The 24,871-nt window shown below is 42.8% G+C and overlaps 2 protein-coding genes across 2 annotated transcripts in view; one reads left to right on the top strand and one right to left on the bottom strand.

The window, feature by feature from the left end:
• KCNK6 (potassium two pore domain channel subfamily K member 6) overlaps nucleotides 1-7,267 on the top strand; it is a 22,925-nt gene extending 15,658 nt beyond the window's left edge. The window contains exons 3-4 of the mRNA XM_044306310.1: nucleotides 842-1,237; nucleotides 2,692-7,267. Coding sequence (XP_044162245.1) covers nucleotides 842-1,237; nucleotides 2,692-2,915 — 620 coding nt within the window. The 3' untranslated portion in view covers nucleotides 2,916-7,267. The remainder of the gene's footprint in view (nucleotides 1-841; nucleotides 1,238-2,691) is intronic.
• Nucleotides 7,268-12,265: 4,998 nt separating this feature from the next.
• On the bottom strand, nucleotides 12,266-24,871 carry LOC122919635 (HHIP-like protein 1). Its single transcript, XM_044268772.1, is given in 10 exon segments — nucleotides 12,266-13,292; nucleotides 13,475-13,557; nucleotides 14,257-14,338; nucleotides 15,193-15,338; nucleotides 15,959-16,085; nucleotides 16,952-17,280; nucleotides 17,695-17,838; nucleotides 19,519-20,051; nucleotides 20,053-20,166; nucleotides 23,547-24,871. Coding segments are annotated over 10 exon segments (2,718 nt in total). The 5' UTR covers nucleotides 23,811-24,871; the 3' UTR covers nucleotides 12,266-12,396.

The raw sequence follows: 24,871 nt of genomic DNA, 5'->3' as shown, positions 1-24,871 counted from the left end.
TCTCTCTTTCTCTCTCGCGCTTTATCTTTCTCTCTTGCGTCCTCTTTATCTCACTCCATCTTTCTCTCTCATGCTCCATCTTTCTCTCTTTCACACTCTATCTTTCTCTCTCTTGCGCTTTATCTTTCTATCTTGCGTGAACTCTTTCTCTCTCTTGCTCCATCTTTCTCACTCTCTGGCTCTTTCCCTTGCACTCTTTCTCTCACACTTTTCTTACACTTTTTTTCTCTCTCTTGCGCTTTTTCTCTCTTACTTTCCATCTTTCTTTCTTTCTTTCTTTCTCTCTCTCTCTCTCTCTCTCTCTCTCTCTCTCTCTCTCTCTTGATCTTTCTCTATCTACTCTCTTTCTGTCTGTGGTATGAGTAATATGTCACCTCTGCACACAGTAAACTGTTTCTACTTTAAGAAATAATGTACAGTCTTACTTAACGCTAAACTGCTAAACTGAAATTTTCTTTGAGGAAACGGATCATATGATGAGCCAAGTACCTGCTGACAAGAGACAAAAACTGTGTACAAAGTAGGTTAACCGCAACTATACAAGTTAGTACAACTAGTTCTCCCTATTTGTATTGTACTCAGGAAAATAAAATGGGTACAAGATATCATCTCTTATTTTGCCTTTACATATTAGATAACTTCAAGCAGAAAGTTGCAATTACCTCCCCTCCACCACTTATCGCCCTTTAATTGCCCCATGCTTAGACCTCACACTTTTGGGGGTCAGCTTGATGCAATAACTGTATGTATCTCAGAAGGCGGTGCAGGAAAATTACTTCTCGGTGTGTAATGCTGATGCACTATGTCTATAGACTAATGATTATTCTGGCTTTCTTTTTAGGTTATGGATATACCACTCCTCTCACAGACTCCGGGAAGGCCTTCTGTATTTTCTATGCTCTGGTTGGTGTCCCATTCACATTGCTGCTCCTCAGTGCAGCTGTCCAACGCCTCATGTCCATTTGTACTTACCAGCCAATCCACTACTTCCAACTTCGCAGAGGCTTTGACCGCAAGAATGTCACAAAGGTTCATCTTGTGATCTTGGCTTTGGCAGTGCTGATATGTTTCCTTGTGGTGCCGTCCGCCATATTTAGCACCATAGAGAGTTCTTGGACTTTCCTGGACGCGTTTTATTTTTGTTTTATTTCTCTTTGCACAATTGGACTTGGTGACTACGTCCCCGGGGAGCAGGACAACCAATGGCTCCGTCAGCTCTACAAAGTATCTGTGGCCTGTAAGTATTGGGATTGTGGACCTTTGTAAATAATATTACCCTTGACAAACTCTGATTTATATTTATCAAATTCACAATGAAATGCAGTCTTCTCTCATTTTAGTTGATCAAGCAGATCACTGGAGATCCCATTTGAGATTCATTTTGGGTGTCAGAATATTAATTAACTGGATTTAGGACTCCTAGCCCCATTTAAGCTGTCAAAATATATATATCTATCTGTTGGCTGTGCTGGAGGACGGGAGACGCACGAGCAGGCTGCCCTGCTACGTGCGTGCGCGCTCACATCCATTCCTGGAAGTGAGAGCGCTGTACAGCCGAGTACGATCTCGGTGAGATTGTGAAAACACAAATCCGATGGTATATTCTAACCCCCAGGCGTTCCCATGGTGACGGGGACGCTTGCCTGGGGGTTAGAATGTACCATCGGATCTGAGTTTTCACGATCTCACTGAGATCGTGAAAACTCAAATCCGATGGTATATTCTAACCCGGAGGTGTTCCCATGGTGACGGCGACGCTTACCTGGGGGTTAGAATATACAGGGCCCCGCAGCTCAAAGGATTATACATTTATTAGCTGTAATCTGTAATCATCGCTCATCTCTTTACTTGGATACCTTAGTCTCAGCTCTGGTAACAGCAGGCAGTGCGGGCGGCGTTCACTCACTGACGTCACGCGCCTGATGGGAGGAGTAGGCGCGTTACGTCAGTGAGTGAGCGCCGCCCCCCGCACTGCCTGCTGTTACCGGAGCTGAGAGTAATGTATCCAAGTAAAGAGATGAGCGATGATTAAAGTTAAAGTTACGGATTCCAGTTTATAAATGTACTCCTGTGAGCGTCGGGGAGGGGGATCTGTGGATGGCACTGTTTAGGGGAGGGGGATGTTCCTAAAGTGTATGTGATAGAAGGAGGAGGAGGGCATGTTTAAGTGTGGAGAGCAATCATTGGTTGAGGTGCAGAAGCTCGTGCACGAGGAGCTCAATGCATTGTGGGTAGTGAGGTCAGGCGGGATTAGCCTCAGGGTGAGGGCAGTGGCGGCCATCTTAACAGAATAGTGAAACTGCAGTTTTATGCAGACTGGTTGCTAAGGGCTGAATCTTCTGAAATATGGGGTAAGTAAGTCTAATAGTAACTGATTCTGGAATATCATGTTATTAGTAACTACATATATGAAAATTGAAATTGGGGTCCAAATGTGACAGTTATCCTTTAAACATGATATTAAAATGTATAAGATAATTATTATGAAGCAACGGCGAAAAGGCAGCCCTGAAGGAATCACACTGCCAGACTTTTATGACATCTGTCTAATGTACCAAACCGTTGCCCATATTTTTCCCTGATTTGTGTCAATCTGGTTCTTTGAACTGTTCTAAATGTTTATCTCTTAAAATGACAAAAACTAAAAAAAAATAATAACTCTTATTATTTTTGTCTTCTTTTCTGCCACAGTCTACCTCTTACTTGGTCTCATGGCCATGCTGCTCGTCCTGCAGACATTCCACAAAGCCGCAGATCTCCATGGACTGACTGATCTTTTCTACCTCCCTCACCTACATGACCAGGATGACCAGGAACCCATTCTGGAGACGTCCAACTCCACTGTGATTGACAGAGAACCTAAAAGACCACTCGCTACAGGGACCCAACCCAGCTATTCATCCATCAACCGATAACCTGGAACCTACATTGTACCTGGCACTGAGGCAACCTCTCCTATAGCACATAATGTCCTTCTGAACTCTGTGTGACCGCAAGTCATTATAATAGGTTTACATTAAGACGGTAGGGGAGATGTGGATTGGATCTCTTATTGGAGTGACCTGAGCTTGACCTAGATTATGTGCCTTATTTCCAGACGTCTTTTTTTTTTTATACTCTCACCTTTCTGTATGTTCTAGCAGCGTCTTACACTACCCAATATTCTTAACAGGTAATTTCCCTCCGACATGCAGTTTTATGTGCCATGACTGAATAGATAGCTAAATATATATTCCAGATGTTGGGAGAACAATTATGCTCGTGCCATTGCCACCACTCATTCAGACTGTCACATTTTTCATGGGGGGTCCTAAGGCCTCATGCACATGGCCATATTATGGCTCTGCTCAAGCTTTCCTTTCAATGGAGTTGTACTACAGGACGTATAGAAATTTCCAGGCTTATGCCATATATATCTCTTGCTCTGGAGGACCTAGCATTACATAGAGAGCCCATTGATACCAGTGTCAGTTGTGTAATACTTCATTTCCTCTGCAGAGGAGCTGTAGGGAAATTGGTTAAAAAAGAAGAAAACTTGGTAAAATTCACTGTGAAAACTGTTGCCATAGTATGAGTGCACGTGTACTTATTTTTTACCCCTAAATGTCCTGTAATGGAAGAAGCTTTTCGGCAAAATATAACAAAACATTAGCACCTTCTTTTTTAAATGAAACCAATAAAAAGGGAATATAACATATTTTTAATAACATTTTAACCCCATAGTGATGTCGCCTTCCACAATCTATAAATTTTTGTATTTTTCCATCGATATCGCCTTTTTTTTTTTTTTGTTGTGGGACAAGTTGTCATTTTTAATGGCATTGTTTTGGGGTACACATAACTTACTCATTAACTTTTATTAACTCTTTAGGAGTTTTTGCATTATAAATTTTACGGCATTTATTTTTTGGGCATCAATAACAATAACTTTTTTAAATTGTATTATTTTAATTTAATAAGACTTCTTAAAACTATGTACTAACTAGTCCTACAAGGGGACTTTAATACGTGCTCTTTTGATCCCTTGTATAATACATTGCATTGCTGATGCAATGCAATGTATTATTCTGTTAGTGCTATACTAACTTCCACCAGCGGAATACGCTGAAGGCAGACCTGGGCCTTCCTTAGGCTGCCATGCCAAGACATCGGCACCACGCAATTTCATTTGTGGGGTGCCGACGGGAGACAGAGGGAGTCCACTCCCTCTGTAACTGTTTAGATGCTGCAGTCACTATTGACTGCAGCATTTAAGGGGTTAAACAGCCCGGAACAATGCTTCTGTCAGGCAGTTAGAGCAAAAGCCCAGCTCTCATGTGAGAGCTGAGCCCCCGCTGTCCGCTGCACGGGAGACCCCTGCAGCGCTTAGACTGGGCCTCTGTAAAAAGGCAGCAGTCTAGCCTTAGGCCCCTTAGTGACCACCATAAAAAGGTGTATTGGTTGTCACTAAGGGGTTAACCTGTATGCAGTGAGTATTATTGTCAGTTTGTGGGTCAGATTATTGTTTTGTTGCGATATTCCGAGATTATATCTGTGTTTTGCACAATTTCCAGGAAATACGGTATACCTTATAGATGTATGTTGTTTTTTATTATCTTGAGACGGTTTGAAAAATTCAGCAGGAAAACTAGCGCAGAAAAAACTGAGGCGATCAATCACATTGCTGCTTTTCTAGCCTTCCTTAAAACATGAGAGCTGGAATGTGACTGAGGTATGCCATAGACAACAGCATAACCTCCCAATATATGAATCTCAAAGCAGTGGGCATTTTAATACTTGGACATGCAGCCCTCACAAGATGCACCCTCTTCGTAGTCCCATTCTTGAGACAGCACCCCCCAAAAAATGGGAATGCTGAGACATGGATAACGGCACTATTGTTATTTGCACAATTACTCTGAAATTTTAAGAGTTATATGCCTATATTGAAAGGGTTGTTTGATTTTGAAGATCCCATTAGGAAAAATGATTTAAAGGAGTTGTCCAAGAGGAAACCAGATGACTCAGAGGATCGACTTGTTATACGGAATCGAGGATTATTTACTTGATAGATCCCACGCCATTCTATCCTCCCGGCAGGGCTCTGTTTTCCTTGCTGCAACAGTGACATCATGTCGACAACATTTTGACCGCTGCAGCCAATCACTTGCACTGAAGAGGCCAGTGATTGATTGGCTGCAGCAATAATATGCAGCCAGGAAATGAGAGCCCCACCGGGAGGACCGAAGCAGTGACGCGGGATCTGTCAGATAAATAATCATCTACTCTTCATTATAGTTCGATCACCTTCCTCTTTAAACTGGACCACCCCTTTTATAGAGGGCATTTAGGAGCCTTATCTATTAGCCCAAAAGTAGTTACATCGTTAATACGGTTGCAAAAAGATCATTAAGTTCAACCAAGGGATAGGTCGGGATGTGCATCTCTCTGGAGGACCTTACGTCTGTGAATTATACGGATAACCCATTCACTGTGTAATACCCAATTTCTCCTGCGGTGGCGCTGCAGAGGAATTGAATATTTGCTGCCCGGTTCCACCAGCAATCACAGCTGACCAGTGCTTGTCACAGCCTCGTGAACTGCTTAGATCTGCTTCCAATAAGATGACTATGTTAATTATGCAGGTTACATTTGTGTTTTTTCCCTTAAGTGAAAGAAAGTGAATATATTGCTCTCCTTTAAAAGGGAAGAAAACTGTAGCGCAACCTATAGGAGGTGACTACCATGTAAGTCTATGTGTTACCAAGGGTCTGAAATTGACTTATATAATAGCCTGGGTGACTTCTTTCTGTGACTCAGTGGTAATATAAAGCATACTGCCCCCAGTGGCCAGTCAGATTGCAGATCTTATATTCTATATTTTTGTTAGATGGAATAATTTCCATGGAATGGGGGGGGGGGGGGTCATAGGCCTAAACTGTAAGAAAAACTGTAAAGTAAATAGTATTGTGAAATGTTGATCCTTGCATGTATATACCATGACACAAAGATGGCTGCTGTGGACCTGGAGACAACGGAGTCATATCCAGGAGGCGCAGCAGATCTGTTTTGTTTTCCCAAGACGTAAAAACATATAAATCTATGGCTGGTGACAGACATATTGGTGGCTAGCGAATCAGGCAATTTTATTACTGCCCCCCATGGAGAATGGAAGACCTGCATTCACTAATATGCACTATAGTAAGGGCTATAGGAAGGACGCCATAACATGTAGGCCAGTGTATTATTTGTAGTTTAATTGAAACTTGAGCCAAATGGACTCCATAAACTGCTTCTTTCAGGTGCTGGCCTTCAATGTTGTCTAAATCCATGGCCCAGCTCACCCGTCCCATCAGTCTTCATCCCCAAATGTTACTTCCACCCATGGGGCAGATGGTAAAATTATCTCCTTAAAGGCTATGTACAACTTTGGGGGCATTTTTTTTAATTATTATTATTATTGCTTTGCATTCATTTTAAGCTAAAAATCTTTTTCAGTTGGTCTTTATTAAAAATTTGGAGCCCCTTTCTCTGTTCAGCTGTGAGATTCTCTAGTAGCAGGCTCTGTATTTTCACTGTGTTTCAGTCGTTTCTCGGGTAATCGGCGGTGCATTAACACCGCAAGATCACCGCTAACAAGCATTACCAGTATCTAGCTCGTTAGCGATAATCTGTTCAATTGTCGGCCTGTGTAAAGGGCCCTTTAGTTTTTATGAACTTTTAGTGATTTAGAGATTAGGTTTATTAGATGACCTGCACAAAGTAACAGTACGAGTCACACCTTTGTAATAGAACAGCTGAATATATTTTAATAAAGACCAATTGAAAAAATGATTTTTAGCTCGAAATGAGTAAAATGCAATCATAAAAAATATTGCTCCAAAAGTTGTCCTTAGCCGGTAAAGTACTTCCAGACCATACACAAGGCCATGCGGGTGGAAGCGGCTAACGCTGGCCATACCTATAAGATATCTCCACCCACCAACCTCCATACACTTGCATGCTCGAACAGTTGCCATTTTGCCGCATAGTGCTCTGTTTGCTGTTTTATAATTGTAGAGACCAGAAGCGCTGACTAAGCTTCTACTGGTCCATATGTCGATATGCACATGTTAACTTTTTTATGTTGTATTTTGTAATGGATGTGGGCTGAAGCTGTTCATCAGAAGATGATCTGTGTCTCTTCATTAATTTATTGTACACTTTGTAACATGGAGTTTTTAACCGTTTACTTACCGTCACTGACGTCTATGCAGTAAGTTCAATAAAATATTAGTAGCTCATTTAATACTGTGTTAAGCTGTTCATTGATGGGTGTCTCTATGCACCCTCAGACAAAAAGGTGACATTGCACCATTAACTATTACATTTCATTCATTTTTTTCCATTGGAATTATTAAAAAAACACTCTTGTTTGTTGTTGCATACTTCTGAGGGTGCCCCCTAGTGTTCTTTTTATTCCCTTTGATAACCTCCACCTAATGTGTCCAGTGTTGGTGGTCACACAGGCTCCGTCTACCTGGATCGTCTTGTACGCGGGCGGTGGAGTGATTCCGGACTCTGTACAGGCCAGCCAATAGGAATCTGCACTCCCTATCACCATTGGTGGTGGCGAGGTAGTCGTTCTGAGAGAGAACTGAAGGAACAGCAGGGGGCGCCATCACATGTAGGTAACAGCAGAATCTAGACTCTGGATTCAGATACAAAATTTCCCATAAGGATTCTTATAGAAAAATAGTATTTTGTGTGATCGAACATAGAAAAGTAAAAGTGATGAGGTCAGGTCAGACTGTTTGCTTCAGAGGTGTCTAGCAGCTTCTGTCCTTTGTATTTAACCACTTGCCGACAGCCCGGATGTATTTAATCCATGGCGGTCAGCAAGTGGTTAAATGAATGGATGTTTAAAAACATTTTGAAGCTGCATTATTAGATGCAGCTGTGGGGGCAGGGAGCACACTGTTGGTGACAGCAGGTCTCCACATAGAGAAGGCAAGGACAGTTTTTTATTGTCCCTGTCTTCCACATCACTCTATATACAGCTGAACGAGAGCTGTATATAGAGATCAGGAAGCAGCAATGCCACCTCCTTCTCTGGTCCCAGCAATCATGTCATAGCTGGGGGCCAGGAGTCTGCATGGGCTGCTGGGTCTTAGCAAACCCAGATCAGCTCTACAGTGAGGTTATACTGCGATATAAAAATGTAAAAAAAAAAAAGTTAATGTCCCTCAAAAGTCTTGTATGACCTTATAGAAGCACAGAGTGTAAAATAAAAAAATAATAAGTATATAAAGAAAATTAATAATAATATTTTTTTTTTAAAGTTGAACAATGTGCTATTAAAAAATAAAAATTTGGAAAACAGACTATTTTTCCAGGTTATAAAAAGATTAAAAAAAAGCATAAAAATAAGGCCCCATGCATCCCCGAAAAAAAGGTGCAAAAATTATTTATCGTAAAGTTATGGCTTTAAAAAAAAATGTACCTGGGAGGGGGGTGGGGTTCGGCGTAAAAGGCCCAGTCTTTAACTGGTTAAATGCATATTAGTTGGGAACATATTGACGATATTTATTTCAATAATAATTGCTGACATTTTGGGATAAAAAAACTGGATTATCTATTGGCACAAAAAGCTGGCCATACAGTGGTATATGTGTTCCCCTACCCTCCATAAAGCGTGCCAGCATGGCGCCATGGAAATTAGTGATAACATTCTGGCTGTCTTCCCCATTGAAGTCAATAGAGACCACATACGTAAATATGCAGCTAGCGCCACCTAGTGGTGGCTTCCAGCTTGTCAGGTGTTTGGTAGAGCTTGCCTATTTCAGGTGATTTATGGACAATCCAGGAGAATAGACAAGTATGTTAATGGTTTATTGAAATTGAATGAAATCCTAAATGAAAAATTGCCATTGATGCACGGATTAATTTCTTGTTTGGCGAATGTTGACGGGGTCTTCATGTCCACTGCAGCCGACCTATCGTATGTTTCCAAGTATGCCAACTAATGCACCCAACAAATGAAAATATCCAACTTGTCAGGCTTGATCCTTGCCTATTTTTGTAGTATGGACATTCTTCCATTAGGTGGTGCCCTAGAGCTGAGTTCTTACACTGGACCTCACACTATTCCTCTGGCCATCACATACTGTGTTTCATCTGAAGAATCACCCTGTTACTAAAAGTGGCCGTGCACATTAGATAAGTATGTCTCCTGGCTTCCTCATACACCTCTGCACTTGGCTTTGACGAGCATGCATGTGGGATAGGAAGAGGGGATAAGCTGCTGCCAGGCATGAGTAAGAGATCAACTAGCTTCAGGTGCTGACTTCAAGAGACAACCCCTTTAAACCTAGAGTTACCTGCATTTCTATGGCAAATCACATTGTCATAATACAAACTCACCTCTGCTGCATTTGTATCTGCCCAGGTATTACCATCTTCCATGCAGAGAATGATCGGGTAAATGGCATTTATTGGCATTTTCCTACAGAGCGATGCTCCTGTCTTCACGGTGCATAGAGATCGGCAGTGCAGACCCATTCAAGTGAATAGCTAGGCGCAGAAGAGAGCCACGAAGGTGCCACAGACATGAATGTAGCAACCAGGGTAGTAGACTAGTAGATGTAGCTGGTGCTGTGGGGCCCAACAACTAAGGGGGCCCCTCTCAACTCAAAAGGTGCAGTTACTGGTGAAATGTATGTAAGGTGGCATAGAAAACTGACTGTGGTCTCATTCTAAATTTTACATCGATTTGCATGGTTACCCATTATAATTACATCACTATGTACATTATCACTGTACTGTGGCATCACTGTGTGCATTTTCCCACTATTATTACATCACGCAATTATAATGGGATAACGCAGACAGCAAAGTAATAATAGTGGGAAAATACACAGTGATGTCACAGTACAGGGGTAATGCACACAGTGATGTCACAGTACAGGGGTAATGCACACAGTGATGTCACAGTACAGGGGTAATGCACACAGTGATGTCACAGTACAGGGGTAATGCACACAGTGATGTCACAGTACACGGGTAATGCAGACAGTGATGTGACAGCACGGGGGTAATGTACATAGTGATGTCATTATAATGGGGTAGCACAATCACTGTGTGCATTTTCCCACTATTATTACACTAGTGCATGTATATTCCCACTATCATTATATCACTCACCATGTACTGTGACATCACTGTGTGCATTAGACCTGCGCATTAGAGAAACCAATCATAAACGTTTCTGAACTCATTGCTGAAAGTAGTCATGGTGGAGCGGGGTCCCATTCCAAGTTTTGCTATTGGACCCATGAGTTATTTGTTACGCCCAAGGTTTTTAGCGGAGCAGCCCCCTTAATATTAAGGATTGGCAGCGGTCCTGGCAGTGCTATCCCCTCGATGAGAATGGGTCATGCCACTACTTTAGTGGGAAAACCCACTTTTGCTATTTGTAGCTATGCGATCCTATGTGATTGTAGGGGCCACACAACCTCCTCTAGAGTGGGGGAAAAATAAAACAAGGACTTCTCTGATTGTTCAGCTGACTATTCATTTTATTCCAGCAAGAGGACAACTTGTTCACTTTGTCACCACAGCAGCCATCAGGAGTGCACACCAGGACGCACAGTAGCATGCAGCTGACATGTGACCGACACCCCAGCCACGCACTGTGGAAACAGCTGAGTCATTTGCAGCTTTCCTTTAGTCAGACCAAAGTACGTTGAGCGTGCATCATGTGACAGGAGAGCCGGAGGCTGGGGGGGGGTGTCGCAAATATTTCTTATCTCTGCTTTAATCAGCAAAAAGAAACAAAAACACCAGTCCTGCAGATGGGCAAAAAAAGAGAAGGAAGTGCAGACCTGCTGCATTACTAATGGGTGTATGTTACAGTCAGCTATGCTGTATATGACCCGTGGTTGATCTGGACGTGGCAATGCCCTGAGCCCAGCTGCGGACATTTACCACCTTTCGAATAGTAGCATCATGACACCTCTCTGTATATAAAAGCACAGCTTTCACTTTAAAGGGGTTCTCTGGGATTTTCATCTTAATGGCCTATCCTCAGGATAGGTCATCAATATGAGATCAGCGGGGGTCCGACTCTTGGCACTTCAGCCGATCAACTGTTCAAAAGGGCCGTGGCGCTTCGTGAGTACTTAGGTGTCTTCCTAGGCCAGAGATATCATATTTATCGGTCACATGTCCTAGGCACAGCTCAATATCATTCAAGTGAATAGCTTGTGGGCCAATGAGAAGGCTTTGTCACAGCTTTGCAACATCACTAGCAACCAATAGAAAAGTTGCCTAACCCACGCCGGTATTTTGCGCGCATTACGCAAATAATGCATTGCCGATTTTCGCAATCAAGAATATAATCTCGAATTCGTGAATTCATGAATATACACTCACCTAAAGAATTATTAGGAACACCTGTTCTATTTCTCATTAATGCGATTATCTAGTCAACCAATCACATGGCAGTTGCTTCAATGCATGTAGGATTGTGGTCCTGGTCAAGACAATCTCCTGATCTCCAAACTGAATGTCAGAATGGGAAAGAAAGGTGATTTAAGCAATTTTGAGCGTGGCATGGTTGTTGGTGCCAGACGGGCCGGTCTGAGTATTTCACAATCTGCTCAGTTACTGGGATTTTCACGCACAACCATTTCTAGGGTTTACAAAGAATGGTGTGAAAAGGGAAAAACATCCAGTATGCGGCAGTCCTGTGGGCGAAAATGCCTTGTTGATGCTAGAGGTCAGAGGAGAATGGGCCAACTGATTCAAGCTGATAGAAGAGCAACGTTGACTGAAATAACCACTTGTTACAACCAAGGTATGCAGCAAAGCATTTGTGAAGCCACAACACGCACAACCTTGAGGCGGATGGGCTACAACAGCAGAAGAACCCACCAGGTACCACTCATCTCCACTACAAATAGGAAAAAGAGGCTACAATTTGCACAAGCTCACCTAAATTGGACTGTTGGAGACTGGAAAAATGGTTTCTTGAACATGATAATGAGTTCACTGTACTAAAATGGCCCCCACAGTCACCAGATCTCAACCCAATAGAGCATCTTTGGGATGTGGTGGAACGGGAGCTTCGTGCCCTGGATGTGCATCCCTCAAATCTCTATCATCTGCAAGATCCTATCCTATCAATATGGGCTAACATTTCTAAAGAATGCTATCAGCACCTTGTTGAATCAATGCCACGTAGAATTAAGGCAGTTCTGAAGGCAAAAGGGGGTCCAACACCGTATTAGTATGGTGTTCCTAATAATTCTTTAGGTGAGTGTATGACAAATATTCTACAAAATATTCCAAAATATTGAGAATTTGAATATTGCCCCTGCCGCTCATTACTATGTAGAAGTCTCAGGAAAAAGAAATAAAAAAAGTTATTCTCTATGTTCATAGGTCTTTATCCAAGTGTCTATCCTCCATCCCACACACCAACCCAACATCCTCATCGTGGGCACAGTCATGTTCCCCAATCTTTGACCTTCGACACTCCAAAAGGGTTTTCTCCCACCCATGACATTTCACCTCATCCAGGAGAATTCTCAATGCCTTGCCCTCCCCAAATTCTGCTTTTCTGGAAACCTTCAATACATAGGGGTACCCCAACTGCCTGCACACCACGGAGCCTGCCTTGCTGTCAAATCTGTCATTGCAGACGGTCCCCCATTCTCCATTAATGTGGATCTCCACCCTTCCTCGGTCAGGTTTTTTATCTTCATTGACCAGACGGACAGTCCCATGTTTAATTTTTTTCATGATCTTTACTTTTTGCTTCTTCAAGATTTTCCTCTTCCGTTTTACCCCTGGGCCTTTCTTGCCTGTAGTCTTACTTCCTGCCAAGGTTCTTCTTGTAGGAGCTGGGGATGTGGCCTTTAAGTGGGACGTGTACCTTGAGTGGGACGTTCCCTGGTTGGGAGTAAAGCTCGAGTGTGATCTTCCTTTATTGGTGGTGATGAAGACCTCTTTTAGCTCACTCTGCCAACCTTTGGTGGGAATCCATTGACTTGTAGGCCGGGAGGACACAGTAACCTTACCTCCTTTCTTAGCCACAGTTACTAAACTTTTCTCTGTCCTTGGGACTGGTGTTACCCCTTTCGTTGGCTTAGGGACAGGGGCAGCTGTAACATATCCAGGGGTAGTCATTCTCCTGTATGGTGTGCTTGCAGGAGATGTAGCAATAAAGTGAGGTTTTAATGTTGTGCTGAATCTGGTTGTGTCATGCAATCTGGCCGAGCTTGAGGTTGGAGTGGACTCAGTTGTCATAGTTGTAGACTTTAGAATGAGTTCTGTGGAGAAAAATAAAAAGTTAATCCCTTTCTGCATCAGTCGGTGAATATATTTTAACCAAGTTAATGACCTTAGGTAACATCTTGCCATCTTCCAGCTGTTTCCAGCTGATGGGGAAAGACAAACACATACAACATGACTGCACCTGTGTCTGGATATTGTCCTACAGACCATTACTCACTTTGCTTTGGATAGAAATCCACCAGTTTTCCTTTGACAGGGACAGATCGTGGATTAAATGCACATTTGCCTGGAGTAGCTCTTCTGTTAAGACAAATCAGAGGAGAAAAGGTATCTGCATTGCTGGTAAGACAATTAGGAAGTCTCCAAGACAGGCTGGGGTTGTAAGAAAACACTAACGAAGAGGCCTTGTCCTCATCTTGAACCCTCTCAATGGTGAACAATGTCTTTTTATTTTCTCGTAGAAGATGGAGAGGAGGAGGTTTGTGGTAAGAGAAGGAACATTTTCCCATAAGTTATTTATTGATCATTTTTTAACTCTTGCTTACGTGGCTGGTTAACTCTCCACCAATTACTAGTGTAAAGCCAGTGTAAAGCATTATGGGCCTGCATTACCACATGGTGACCCATTAGGCATCATATTCTTTCCTAGATGTAATACTACTAGGGGGTAAAAAAAACTGCATAACACAAGCAGATGAGAAAATATATTGGTTCTTCATTATAGAATTAGAGACCTACGGAGGTACAGTATGGGCTCATCACAGTCCACATCCATACATTTATCTTCAATGCAGTAGTGTGCATGAGACCTTAGTCTACCAGCAGCAGGGACTACCATAAAAATGTATGTGTCTTGAAAGGTCCATAGCAGCAGAATGACCAAATATATGGACACTAAGATATGGTTTGTACCTTCTCTTCCCATAATTTCAACTTTAACCCACTGTGTCCAAAACTGACTCTGTGACTCATATATAGTAGATATAAGTAAAATATTACTTTGACGGGTCCACTATTTTGTACATGACTCCTGCTGCCACTGCTGCACTGGGCGTTCCCGTGGACAAAAAGTACAGTTCACCTTCAAAGAGAAGAAAAAACATGGACGATTAATAAGTCATTTTTATTCTAACTTCTTGTGATGCGTTCACAGCCTCCATATTCCTTAAGTCAAAATTTATTGACATGAGGAAGATATTGAGGTTGAAATGTGCCTGGTCTAACAAAAGCATTGGCTAGTCTCTGATTTGACACACGCCATATTGGTCCTGATGGTTTAATTACTGGTCATGAGAATTCACTGGTGTTCAATGGGGTCAACTGGTCTTTTTCAATTACCCTATTCGAGTTAGTAGGGGGATCCTTCTTTCAGGACCTCCAACAAATTATTGGATCTGAAAGTGGTTGCAAAGGGTCTCTCCCTCTCTGGAGGACCTGGCAAGTGATGTAAATTGTCACCATGTAATTCTTCATATCAACTGCGGAGGTGCTGCAGGTGAAATGAACCGTTGCTGCCAGTTTCCCCCATAAATAACAAATGACCACTGACCATTTTCTGCAATTTTATATCGCCAATTGCTTCTCATCTCCTGTTACACTGTACTTATTTTACTATGCAACCTCCCCCTATAGCCACATTGTATTTTCTATGTGCTCGCCTTCGAGGATTACGCTTGATAGCGATAGTTCCCTCATATTTCATATTGAAATTTAAATATATGCTCCTAATTTTCAAGGGCCTGACTTGAAACTCCTGGAACACAACTCTAAATCTGTAACAGGGTCTTCCACCTACTATGTGCAATTTATATTGGGCCTAGCAGTAAGGCCCACTAGCGACTGCTAACTCCGCACCCACTCGCTACTATGACTTATACTGAATTTTCTATGAGTTTACATACAGTATACCATATGGCTATACATATAACATGTTACCTGCCTCGTCTTCTCCAAATGATATGATATATGGGTAGTAGGCATTGATCAGTTTAGGGAAGTTGCAGGTTTGGCCGGATCCCATACAGATTTCTGTGTAGTTCCACTGTTTCCCATCCTTCTCTTCTCTCAGAGACATTAGGCGTCTAGAAACAAAGTAAGAAAATCTAACACATATTGATAATTGGCAGCATGGAGATTTGTGTGTATTTAAAGGGATTGCCCATGTGCTTAATGGGGTTGTCTCATCGCAGACAATGGGGGCATATCATTAGATATGTCCCTATTGTCTTATAGGTGCAGGTCCCACACCTATATTGGGAACGGAGCCCCACAAAGTGGTGGCTGGAGGACTCTGGTCCGGCCACCACCAAGCGCTCTTCCCAAAGAAGTGAATGGGAGCGCACCGCTCATGACCAGCCACCGCTCCCATTCACTTGCTTTGCAGTACTCTGCTATTTTCGTCGGCCCCATAGAAAATGAATGGAGGGTGGCTGAGCATGCACAGTGCACCCGCCACCACTTTCAGGGCTCCGTTCTCGAAATAGGGAACTTCACCTATCAGACAATAGGGGCATATTCTATAGCTATGCCCCCATTGTCTGAGAGGAGACAACCCCTTTAATTTTGATGACCTATCCTTAGCATAAGTCATCAATATCAAATTGGCAGGGGTCCAATTCCCATACCCCATCGATCAGCTGTTTGAAGAGGACAACATGGGGGCCACGTAATCTGCGGTAGAGTTAGTGATAATTATTCTCACCCACTCATGAAATCCCCGAAGATGTAACGTCCTACAAGATTGGGCATTTGACATCCACGATAGACATAGCCTCCGGTCACTGACTTCCCAAGTGAGTGTGGATAGGCGAATATTGGTAAGATATCATCTGAAATAGGTAAATGAGAGGTCAGGATATCAGGGGGAAACTGAAACTGTATAGAAGAGCAGATCGGAATCCCTTTAATGAAGACTCTTCATGTGATAGACAGATGTGGTGACTCCTAGTGATGTGGATCAGTCAGGATACATTATACACTAAGATACTATTGGATAGGTTGTGTAATCCTCTCCAGATTTAGGAAATATTTTTCCATGACTCTTTATGTCAGATGACTTTGCTGGATCTGTTCAGATAATATACGAACTGAATTGCGTGAATCTCTGGAATATATTAGCTAACTATACTTGGCATATCTCCAGACATTCAATACACTTCAAAGCCAAAAACAATTGTGAAAGTCTATCACAGGGATCAGCAAACTCCCAGAATGCCCTATTTACTTATATGGCGGTCACACAAACAGCCAATCAAATGTACTTGCTGGGAATAGTAATTTCATGGCAGCTGGAGTGCCAAAGGTAGACGACCCTTGGTCTATAATATCTTGTTCTTAGGTGTAAGTGAGCATTGGCTAATACCATTGACTGGAAAAATAGGAAGATGCCCCCCAAAATTTAGAAATGATATACGTGGACTGATCCAGCCCCTATATCTACATATGCTTTACATATGACCCATATATTTCTCAACAGTTTTTACAGAAAAGCAGCCACGTATTTCTAATCCCGGATAATTCCTTTAAAGGGTTGTCCCATCTCAGCCTTTTACAGGTTGGCACTTACTGTGGGTTTTTCCCATCTCGGCTATAAAAGACCAAGATGAGACAAACCCTAGTTCTTCAGACACACACCTATCCTGGACAAACCAGTAGGTTACACCAATAGATTACCATCCAGTTTAAAGTCACTTACCAAGTGAAGCATTGTTACACAACTTTTTGTCATAACAAGAGAACCCTTCCTTTGCTCTCCAGCCATAATTTCCTCCCTTCTGGATGAGATCCACCTCCTCAAATTTGTTCTGGCCCACATCACCGCAAATAATGCGCCCATGACCCTTCCTGCTGATTGGATCGCCCCTGTCCACTGAACATCTCCACATGTTCCTGGCACCATAGGCGAAGACCTCGGGTCTTGCTTTACGGTCTCTCAGAAAGGGATTGTCAATTGGTATGCGGTATGGTGGGCCCTTGTCATTCCCTGTCACGTTGATACGTAGAACTTTGCCCAGGAGAGAGGACCTGTCAATAGACACACATGGTCAGAAGATCTGCAATATGTAGGGATATCCCTTATTCCATAAAAAGTAAATATATTTACTGCCAAATATATCTTCATGCAGAAGCTTCTGAACCCTAATCAAAAACTTTCCATGGGATCCCTCAACTATCACATTGCACAGTTACCTTATGTCGCTTGTCCTTTTGTGGACATTAAGCTCCCTCAGAACCCTGGGTTAGTAACTGAAGGCCCTCTATTCCCTCTACTTAAGCCCTTGTGTTTATATACATTGCCTCCACAGGATAAGTGAAATTTCCTGGGGGTACCAAAGGTTCTATATAAAACTGTAGACCTTTTTCTTCCCGTCTTCTGTTATTTACAGTTAATAGGCTCTAACTATTTAGTATTCATAATTAAGAAATAATTGTACTCACTTGTTTTGAGCATTCCCAAATTCTCCAAATGGGTCTCCAGCTCGTCCACCATCCCCAGTGAATATGTACAAATATCCATCTACTCCAAACAGGATCTGGCCACCATTGTGATTAGATGCAGGCTCCGTGACCTCTATGATAACTCTATGGAGCAGACATATTAGGTTATCCAGGGTAATATATAACATTTGCATAATCTTTAGGTCAGGGGCCGCAACCTATACCTAAGGAATGCATTGTGTGATCATATCAGCCCATACGTGGAGGACGTGTAGTTATTTCACATGGTTTAAACAATTCATTTTCTAATATTTGCAGGGACTTCTAAGATAATAGAGGAGGTATCTTGTTCAATAACCTCAGAGCAGAGAGTGGCTATAGAGAGCTTCCCTTTCCATTACATGTACATCTCATTGACTTCAGTGGGAAATGTGTAATGCTTTACTTCCCCTGTGGTGGCGCTGCAGTGGAACTGAACTCTTGGTGTGGGGTTCCTCCACCGCTGATCGGAGGGATACGAGGTGATCATCGTATCATCAGGCGGCCATTCTAACAAAAGTGGGATTGTCCACAGTGGACAACCCCTCAAAGTTTTTACATGCAGTTTTGTATGCGTTTTTCTACACTATAATACAGGTTGGCATCAGGACAGTAAAGGAGGCACTGCTGTTAGGGGCCCAGGCAAATATGGACCTTTTGTCTTAGGGTTGCTACCCAACAGTCTCTGCATGGGGGCTACAAAAATTCACTTAATTAAATTGTTAAATTTATTAGGAAATGGGGGTGATCAGGTTCTGAACATGGTGGCCTTCATTTCACAGATGTGTACTTTATACTATAGGCTTCAGTGAGTGAAGATCAAATTCAGCGGGCTATGGGGCTGAAAAGTGGAACTTGATGTATGCAATTGGGTACAAAATGGAGGCGATGGACATTTGTCCATATGGGGCTCAGATATTTCTTATGGTGGTCCTGACTGATGAGACAAAAACAATAGTAATAAGGTCTACCTCCAAAAACCATGCCCTAGAAATCACTTGGTTTCTGTCTGCGTTGTATTAACTTTTTCATTAAAAATTCAGTGAGTGATCTCTAAAGTCCATCCACAAAAAGAGGAGGTGCAAGGGTATCGTGGATGGCGTACGTGCATGCTGAGCTGTCCCTACATCCTCCCTTCTTGCCCAGTATACACAGACTCCTCACCACAAAGTATAGATTACATCCAGCCAGACAATTAATATGGAAAAAGTTCCGTCACATTCCTCCTCTCGGATTACAATTGGATATAAATCAGACCTTACTCTGCAATTGTCAAATACCAGATGAGGTAAACACAGGGTTCAATGGCTAAAGGACTGGTGACATACCACAGCTGTGGTCATTCTTATGCCAGAAAGTCCAAATTCTTTGTGTATATAGTAGTATTAAATAGAAAGTGAAGTGCATGGTCTGTGCATATGTCCACTGATGTGTCTCCAGACATGGGTCATCACGCTACCACTTGAATAGGGGCTGCAATACCAGACACAGCTAATAGACATGAATGGCGCTGTTCTGGAGGGAAAAAAAAAAAAAACAGACCTTTTTTCTAATCTCATCCCCCTCTATAAGCTATAGCCATAATATGAATGGATGCATGTTAACTATATGGGATTGGGAAGAAAAGCCACATAGTGGTAGCATGATGGACTCTATGATCACATGAAAACTCTCCTGATCCTTTTAAAAATTGGTTTTATTAGTTGATATTCATGTTGTATCTAGGATTATAACCATTTAGGGGCACTAATGAATAGAAAAGTTTCTCCCACCCTTCCTTAATACCGTTCGGATTTGTGATCCGCCATGTTCATGTCTTCAGTAGATAGGTGGAACTCAGAAATTCGGATCCTCTCCTCCTTCTTTGCATAGATAGAGTAGTAAACATAGAATTTTCCATTGTGTCGAAAATTGGGGTGCATAGCAATACCCAGAAATCCCCTTTCATCTCCTGCCCAAGGGGATGTAAGAACAGCTTTGGAAACATTAAGGAAAGGTTTGTCGACTCTTGAACCATTTGGGAGATAGACCCATACATAGCCTTTTTGCTCTGCTATGAAGAAGCGGTGGGTTCCATCACTGGCATGCACCATAGCAACTGGATTCCGTAGTCCGTTGGCTATTTCTTGTAAGCACAACTGAAGACATCCGTCTTCATCCTCCTGCATGTTCCCAAGGCCAGAGTTTAGTTCTGCATTCGTCAAGACATTGGGGTAACAGTAATTTACATCGTCTATTGTCAGGAGACTACAGAATTTAACAACATCACTTTCTATAGCTGATAGGTCTTGGTCCTCAACGATCAGACTTAGTGTAGATCCGGCACCGGAACCAGAATTCTGTACAGTAATTACCACATAGACCAGGGAGGTCACGGAGAGGAGTGTTGGCATCTTCTGCATCATATAAATGGGCTGCATAGGGTGAACATTCCTAGAAAATAGGATGAAACCAGATTATAATGGAGTTTATAGGTGTACCATGACTATACAATGAAAACTTTTTCAGACGTTCAAGTTTTGGTTGAGAAAAAAGCCCTTACCCCGTAGATATAGACGGCCACTTAGTTGCAACTTCCTATTCCTATCCAATGTACGAGAAAAGGGGCAATGTGACATTTGGACAGTTCCACTCTCCACTACTTATTAACTTTGCCAACATTGTGGAGGGTGGGAGCCCAGCTAAGGTTCACACCAACTATGGGAGACAAGTGTTCATTGAAGAACTACCCTTACCCCATCTCCCAAGATACAGAAGGCTATGTTACTTCTTATTTCGATCCCATGTAGGAGAAAAGGGTATGTGACTTTTGGACACTTCCCATATCCATTACTTATAACCTTGCCATGGTTCTGGAGAGTGGAAGGCCAGCACAGGTTCACCCCAATCATGGGCCCAAGTGTTGGTTGAGGAACCGACCTTCAGCCCCATCCAACATGTTGGGGTGGCTCCCTTCCTCCAACATTGTGGATGTAGACAAAAAGAAAGAGAAGGCGCTCATAGGGTGAATATGTAAGGGATTATTTTCCTTTTTTCAGACGAGAGGTAATGTGCTCACCTGTTAAAGTTGCACCTATTGGATGCAACTACAATGAGAGCTGAGTAGATATTAGGGTTGGTTGGTGCCGCCGGCTCTGTCCTAAAAAACACCCTTTGGTCGGTGCCGAACCGCCAAAAGGGTGAGTGTGGGAACTGTAGGTTTGGTGGACCAAGAAGGTCCAAGAGAAAGCGGACAGAATAATGGGCGCAAATCCACAACCAGAGATCGAGAACAAATTGGTTTATTCAGGACCTGTATAAGGTATATTGGTATATTCAGTCCTGAATAAACCAATTTGTTCTCGATCTCTGGTTGTGGATTTGCGCCCATTATTCTGTCCGCTTTCTCTTGGACCTTCTTGGTCCACCAAACCTACAGTTCCAACATTGTGGAGGGTTGGAGCCCAGCTCAGGTTCACACCAACCATGGGAGACAAGTGTTTATTGAGGAACCAATCCTTACCCCCCATCTTCTGAGATACAGAAGGCTATGTTACTTGGTTGCAACTTCTTATTCCCATCCCATGTAGGAGAAAAGGGTAAACTGACTTTTAGACACTTTCCATTTCCATTACTTATAACCTTGCCATGGTTCTGTAAGGTCTAAGGCCAGCACAGGTTCACACCAACCATGGGGGACAAGGGTTGGTTGAGGAACCAACCCTCAGCCCCATCTTCCAAGTTACAAAAGGCCAAGTTGCTTGGTTGCAATTTCTTATTCTCAGCCCATGTAGGAGAAAACCACAGTGAGACCTTTAAACTGTTCCCATCTACAATACTAATTGACCTTGCCATGTTTGTGGAGGGCGAGAGGCCAGTACAGGTTCACACCAACTATGAGGAACACGGCATCAGCTTGAGTGGCAAATACAGTACTGTAGCTGCATTGGCTGTCTTTATGGTATGTAAATTACTTTTGACTGCTAGTAAATTTATAAATGTGCATATAGACAATGCATTCTGCAGGTATTTGATGTAACAGGTGTAGGTACATTTCATATACTATGCAGTTGCTATTGTTAAAGTGCTGGGATTGTGACATAGTTTTTTCTGGAGGTACAGGCAAACATGGAGTAGATGAAACAGACTATGGGACCTGCACTTATAATGGAAATACTCGGAAACAAACACTTGTTACTGGTCACATTGCCTACAGGGGTCCCCCCCCCCTTCCTTCCCGGATCATAAGCCCCTTTCTCTAGTCTCTGGCCCCTGTGTATATATTTGGCTTCCAGACATAGTTTTCTCTCATCCTCTCACAAGGGGTTTCCTTAAAGACCACAATGGAGCCTTGTGCTGCTTCCTCTCACACATGCAGAATTCCCTGTCCGGACGCCAGCTGTAATATTAACCTTACAATCTGCTCTGCCTGCCTGTGAGCTGCAGGAAAACGTAGTGGAAGATTGGGGAAGATCAATAATTATCCCTGGTGTCTGAATGAAACCAAAAACAAATTACTATATTACATGGTGCATCATATACACAGTCTTACAAAGGTCTCACAGTCTTCAAACCAATGTCAAGAATGGAAAAGTACGAACGAAAGCTGCAAGTAGACGTGCAGTGACTGAGACAGAAAGGAGGGGAGAGAGACAGGACCAGTAGGGGTCAGGCAGACAGGATGGAGTCACTTGCTATTAAATGTGGGAAAAGAAACTGCGGGAAGGAGTTGCTTTAGGAGGAAGCGGAGGAGGAGGAGAAGAGAGAGGGGTAGGAAAGGGTGGAAGAGGAGGATGGTAGACATCTAAGGAAAACAGATGAGGTAAAATGGAAGGTAAGATCCCCATGAGAGAAGATGGGTCTGCAACAATACATTCAGCATAAGCCTTAAATGAGAAGACCACAAGAAGCCATGAAATATCTCTATTCTTCTTCCATACACAGGTCCTAGACATTGCTCAATTTTGGCCTGGAAAGACTTTACTCCAACACTTATAGGAAACCTGAATTAATCTACACTGCTGTGTCTCAGGAAGAAAGGCAAAGTACAAGCATGTCTATCTGGTCACAAAACTATTGGTTTTGGCCAGTTTCAAAGGAGAAAGATGTTATTTTGGAAGTGAGGGGAATTCAAGAGACATTGCAGAGTGGGCTAATGGAGCAAAAGCCATGAAAGACAGATACATGAGTTTATAGACCACAGGGTAAGAGAGCTAGAAGTTAGGATAGAGGAAAGAGAGGCAGAAGAATGAACACGAGACATGTAAAAAAAAAAAAAAAAACTATGGAAATGAGTTGTGAGAAAGCAGGAGGAACGTAGAGAAAGGTGGTGTCTAATGGGTTACGAATAGGAGTGAACACAGGGTGGACCTTAATAGAGTGTAAAGCCTATGATAGAAAAAAAAAAAGTGGTCAGAAATATGAGGGATTCGACAAAACGTTGTGCATGGAAGAGAATAGAGATATGTGAGGTAGAACAGCTTTGTCTATAAAACTTGATCTGGGCTCAGTGAAAGTTGTAGGGGGTCCGAGAGTTGGGCTTCTTATGGGTTGGGTAAAATATTAACCTTGTGGGCATGAGAAATAAATGAGTGTGACATGAAAGTATTGTTGAGCAGGGCAGACAAGTCAAAAATTAGCTAACGAGAAGATAAGACCAAAAGGGGAAGACAGACGGGTGGCAGTGGCATTATAAGAGATACAAAGAAAGGCTGGATGGATGGACAGGAGAATAGTGTGAGAAGGACATGAAGGCATTTTTGACATTTGGGATGGAAGAAAGAAAAAAAAACTGATATTTTTATGAGAAGATTGTTGCTGCTGAAGATCAGTACCTGGCACAGGATATTCCGGATGTACTCTCCACAGACGCTGACCCCAGTGTGGTCCAGGAACTCAGTGATGTAGCGGAACCTGTCAGCAATGGCTTTGTCCTTATCTGCATCACAGCATCCAAAGGAGGAATAAGTTGTGCAAAAAGCCAGGGGTTTTGAGGGCTGAAATGGGGGTTTGTAATCCAGACACTGTGGGTGACCTGTCACCACCCAGGCGGGGGTGACCAGCACTAGCCAGAAAGTAAGAGCTGAATGGATTGTCATGGGTGCCAGCTGATGGATCCACGGATGGCACCGTTTTTGACTCCAGAGGTCTCTACGCTTCCTCTGACTTTTCTTAAACCCGACTGAACTTTTCTTTGTTCCTCCCTCAAATTACTCATTCTCTTCCCCTGCCTCCCCTATATCTGCGGGAACAGCTCCCTCCATCCTGTCTGCTCTAATGCCTCAGACTTTTAGCATAGAGAAGAGCGTGCCACCTCATCTTCAGAAATCTGTCATTCCCATTCAAACTTGTTCAGGCTGACTCCAGCTATTTCCTCAGTCTCCTGCAATGTGTCTCCTACACGTTCCTGTCTGTCTCATCCCCATCTGTCAGCGTCTCTCTCACACCTATCGCTCACTCTTGTAGGCTTCCTTCCTCCCCATCTGTACATGGGGCTGCAGAATTTGATCCACTCCCCTCCCTCTCCTCCTCTTTAATCCGGCCCCAATTGTCTCTCATCACTTTCCAAACCTACATCTCATCATAGACTGGGGTCTTCTGGGAGAAGAGCTGCTCTAGAAATCCTTACACTGTAGTCTCTTGACAGCAGATCATCTCATTAACTGAAGTGACATTTAGAGGAAGAGACTGAATGAAAAATGTACCTTTCTCATGAAATGCTGCTTGTTTTATTCTAGGGCTCCTCAAAAGATGTTTTTGTTGCTTAGTTGGAGCCAAAATGACATTTTGCAACTGCACGTGATGTTTATTGAATTCTGGAAGTTCTTTTATCTCAAGAGCTTCAATGGGAATGACGATTCTTCATGATGAGTAAGATCCTCATCCATGGTTGTCTTGTGAGTTATTACAGCGGTGTGCTGGCCACCCCTATGGGACAGTGTGTACCTCCCAGGAATCCATAAAAGTGTGGAAAGTTTTATACATTATGCAGGTATAGAACACCAAAAAGAAGCGCCCTATGGCAGAACACAAGGTCCCCATATACAAACTGATGTCAGTGTGAATCGAATCCTCCCTGAAGTTTGTGTGCTTTTGGTGGGTTTTGAACTAATGGTGGTCTGTGCATGACACTACTATGGGGGATCTGTGGATGGCACTG

This window comes from Bufo gargarizans, chromosome 9, assembly GCF_014858855.1.
Source record: "Bufo gargarizans isolate SCDJY-AF-19 chromosome 9, ASM1485885v1, whole genome shotgun sequence".
Classification (NCBI taxonomy): Eukaryota; Metazoa; Chordata; class Amphibia; order Anura; family Bufonidae; genus Bufo; species Bufo gargarizans.
The sequence above is the reverse complement of the archived record's forward strand: the minus strand, read 5'-3'. Positions and strand labels throughout refer to the sequence as shown.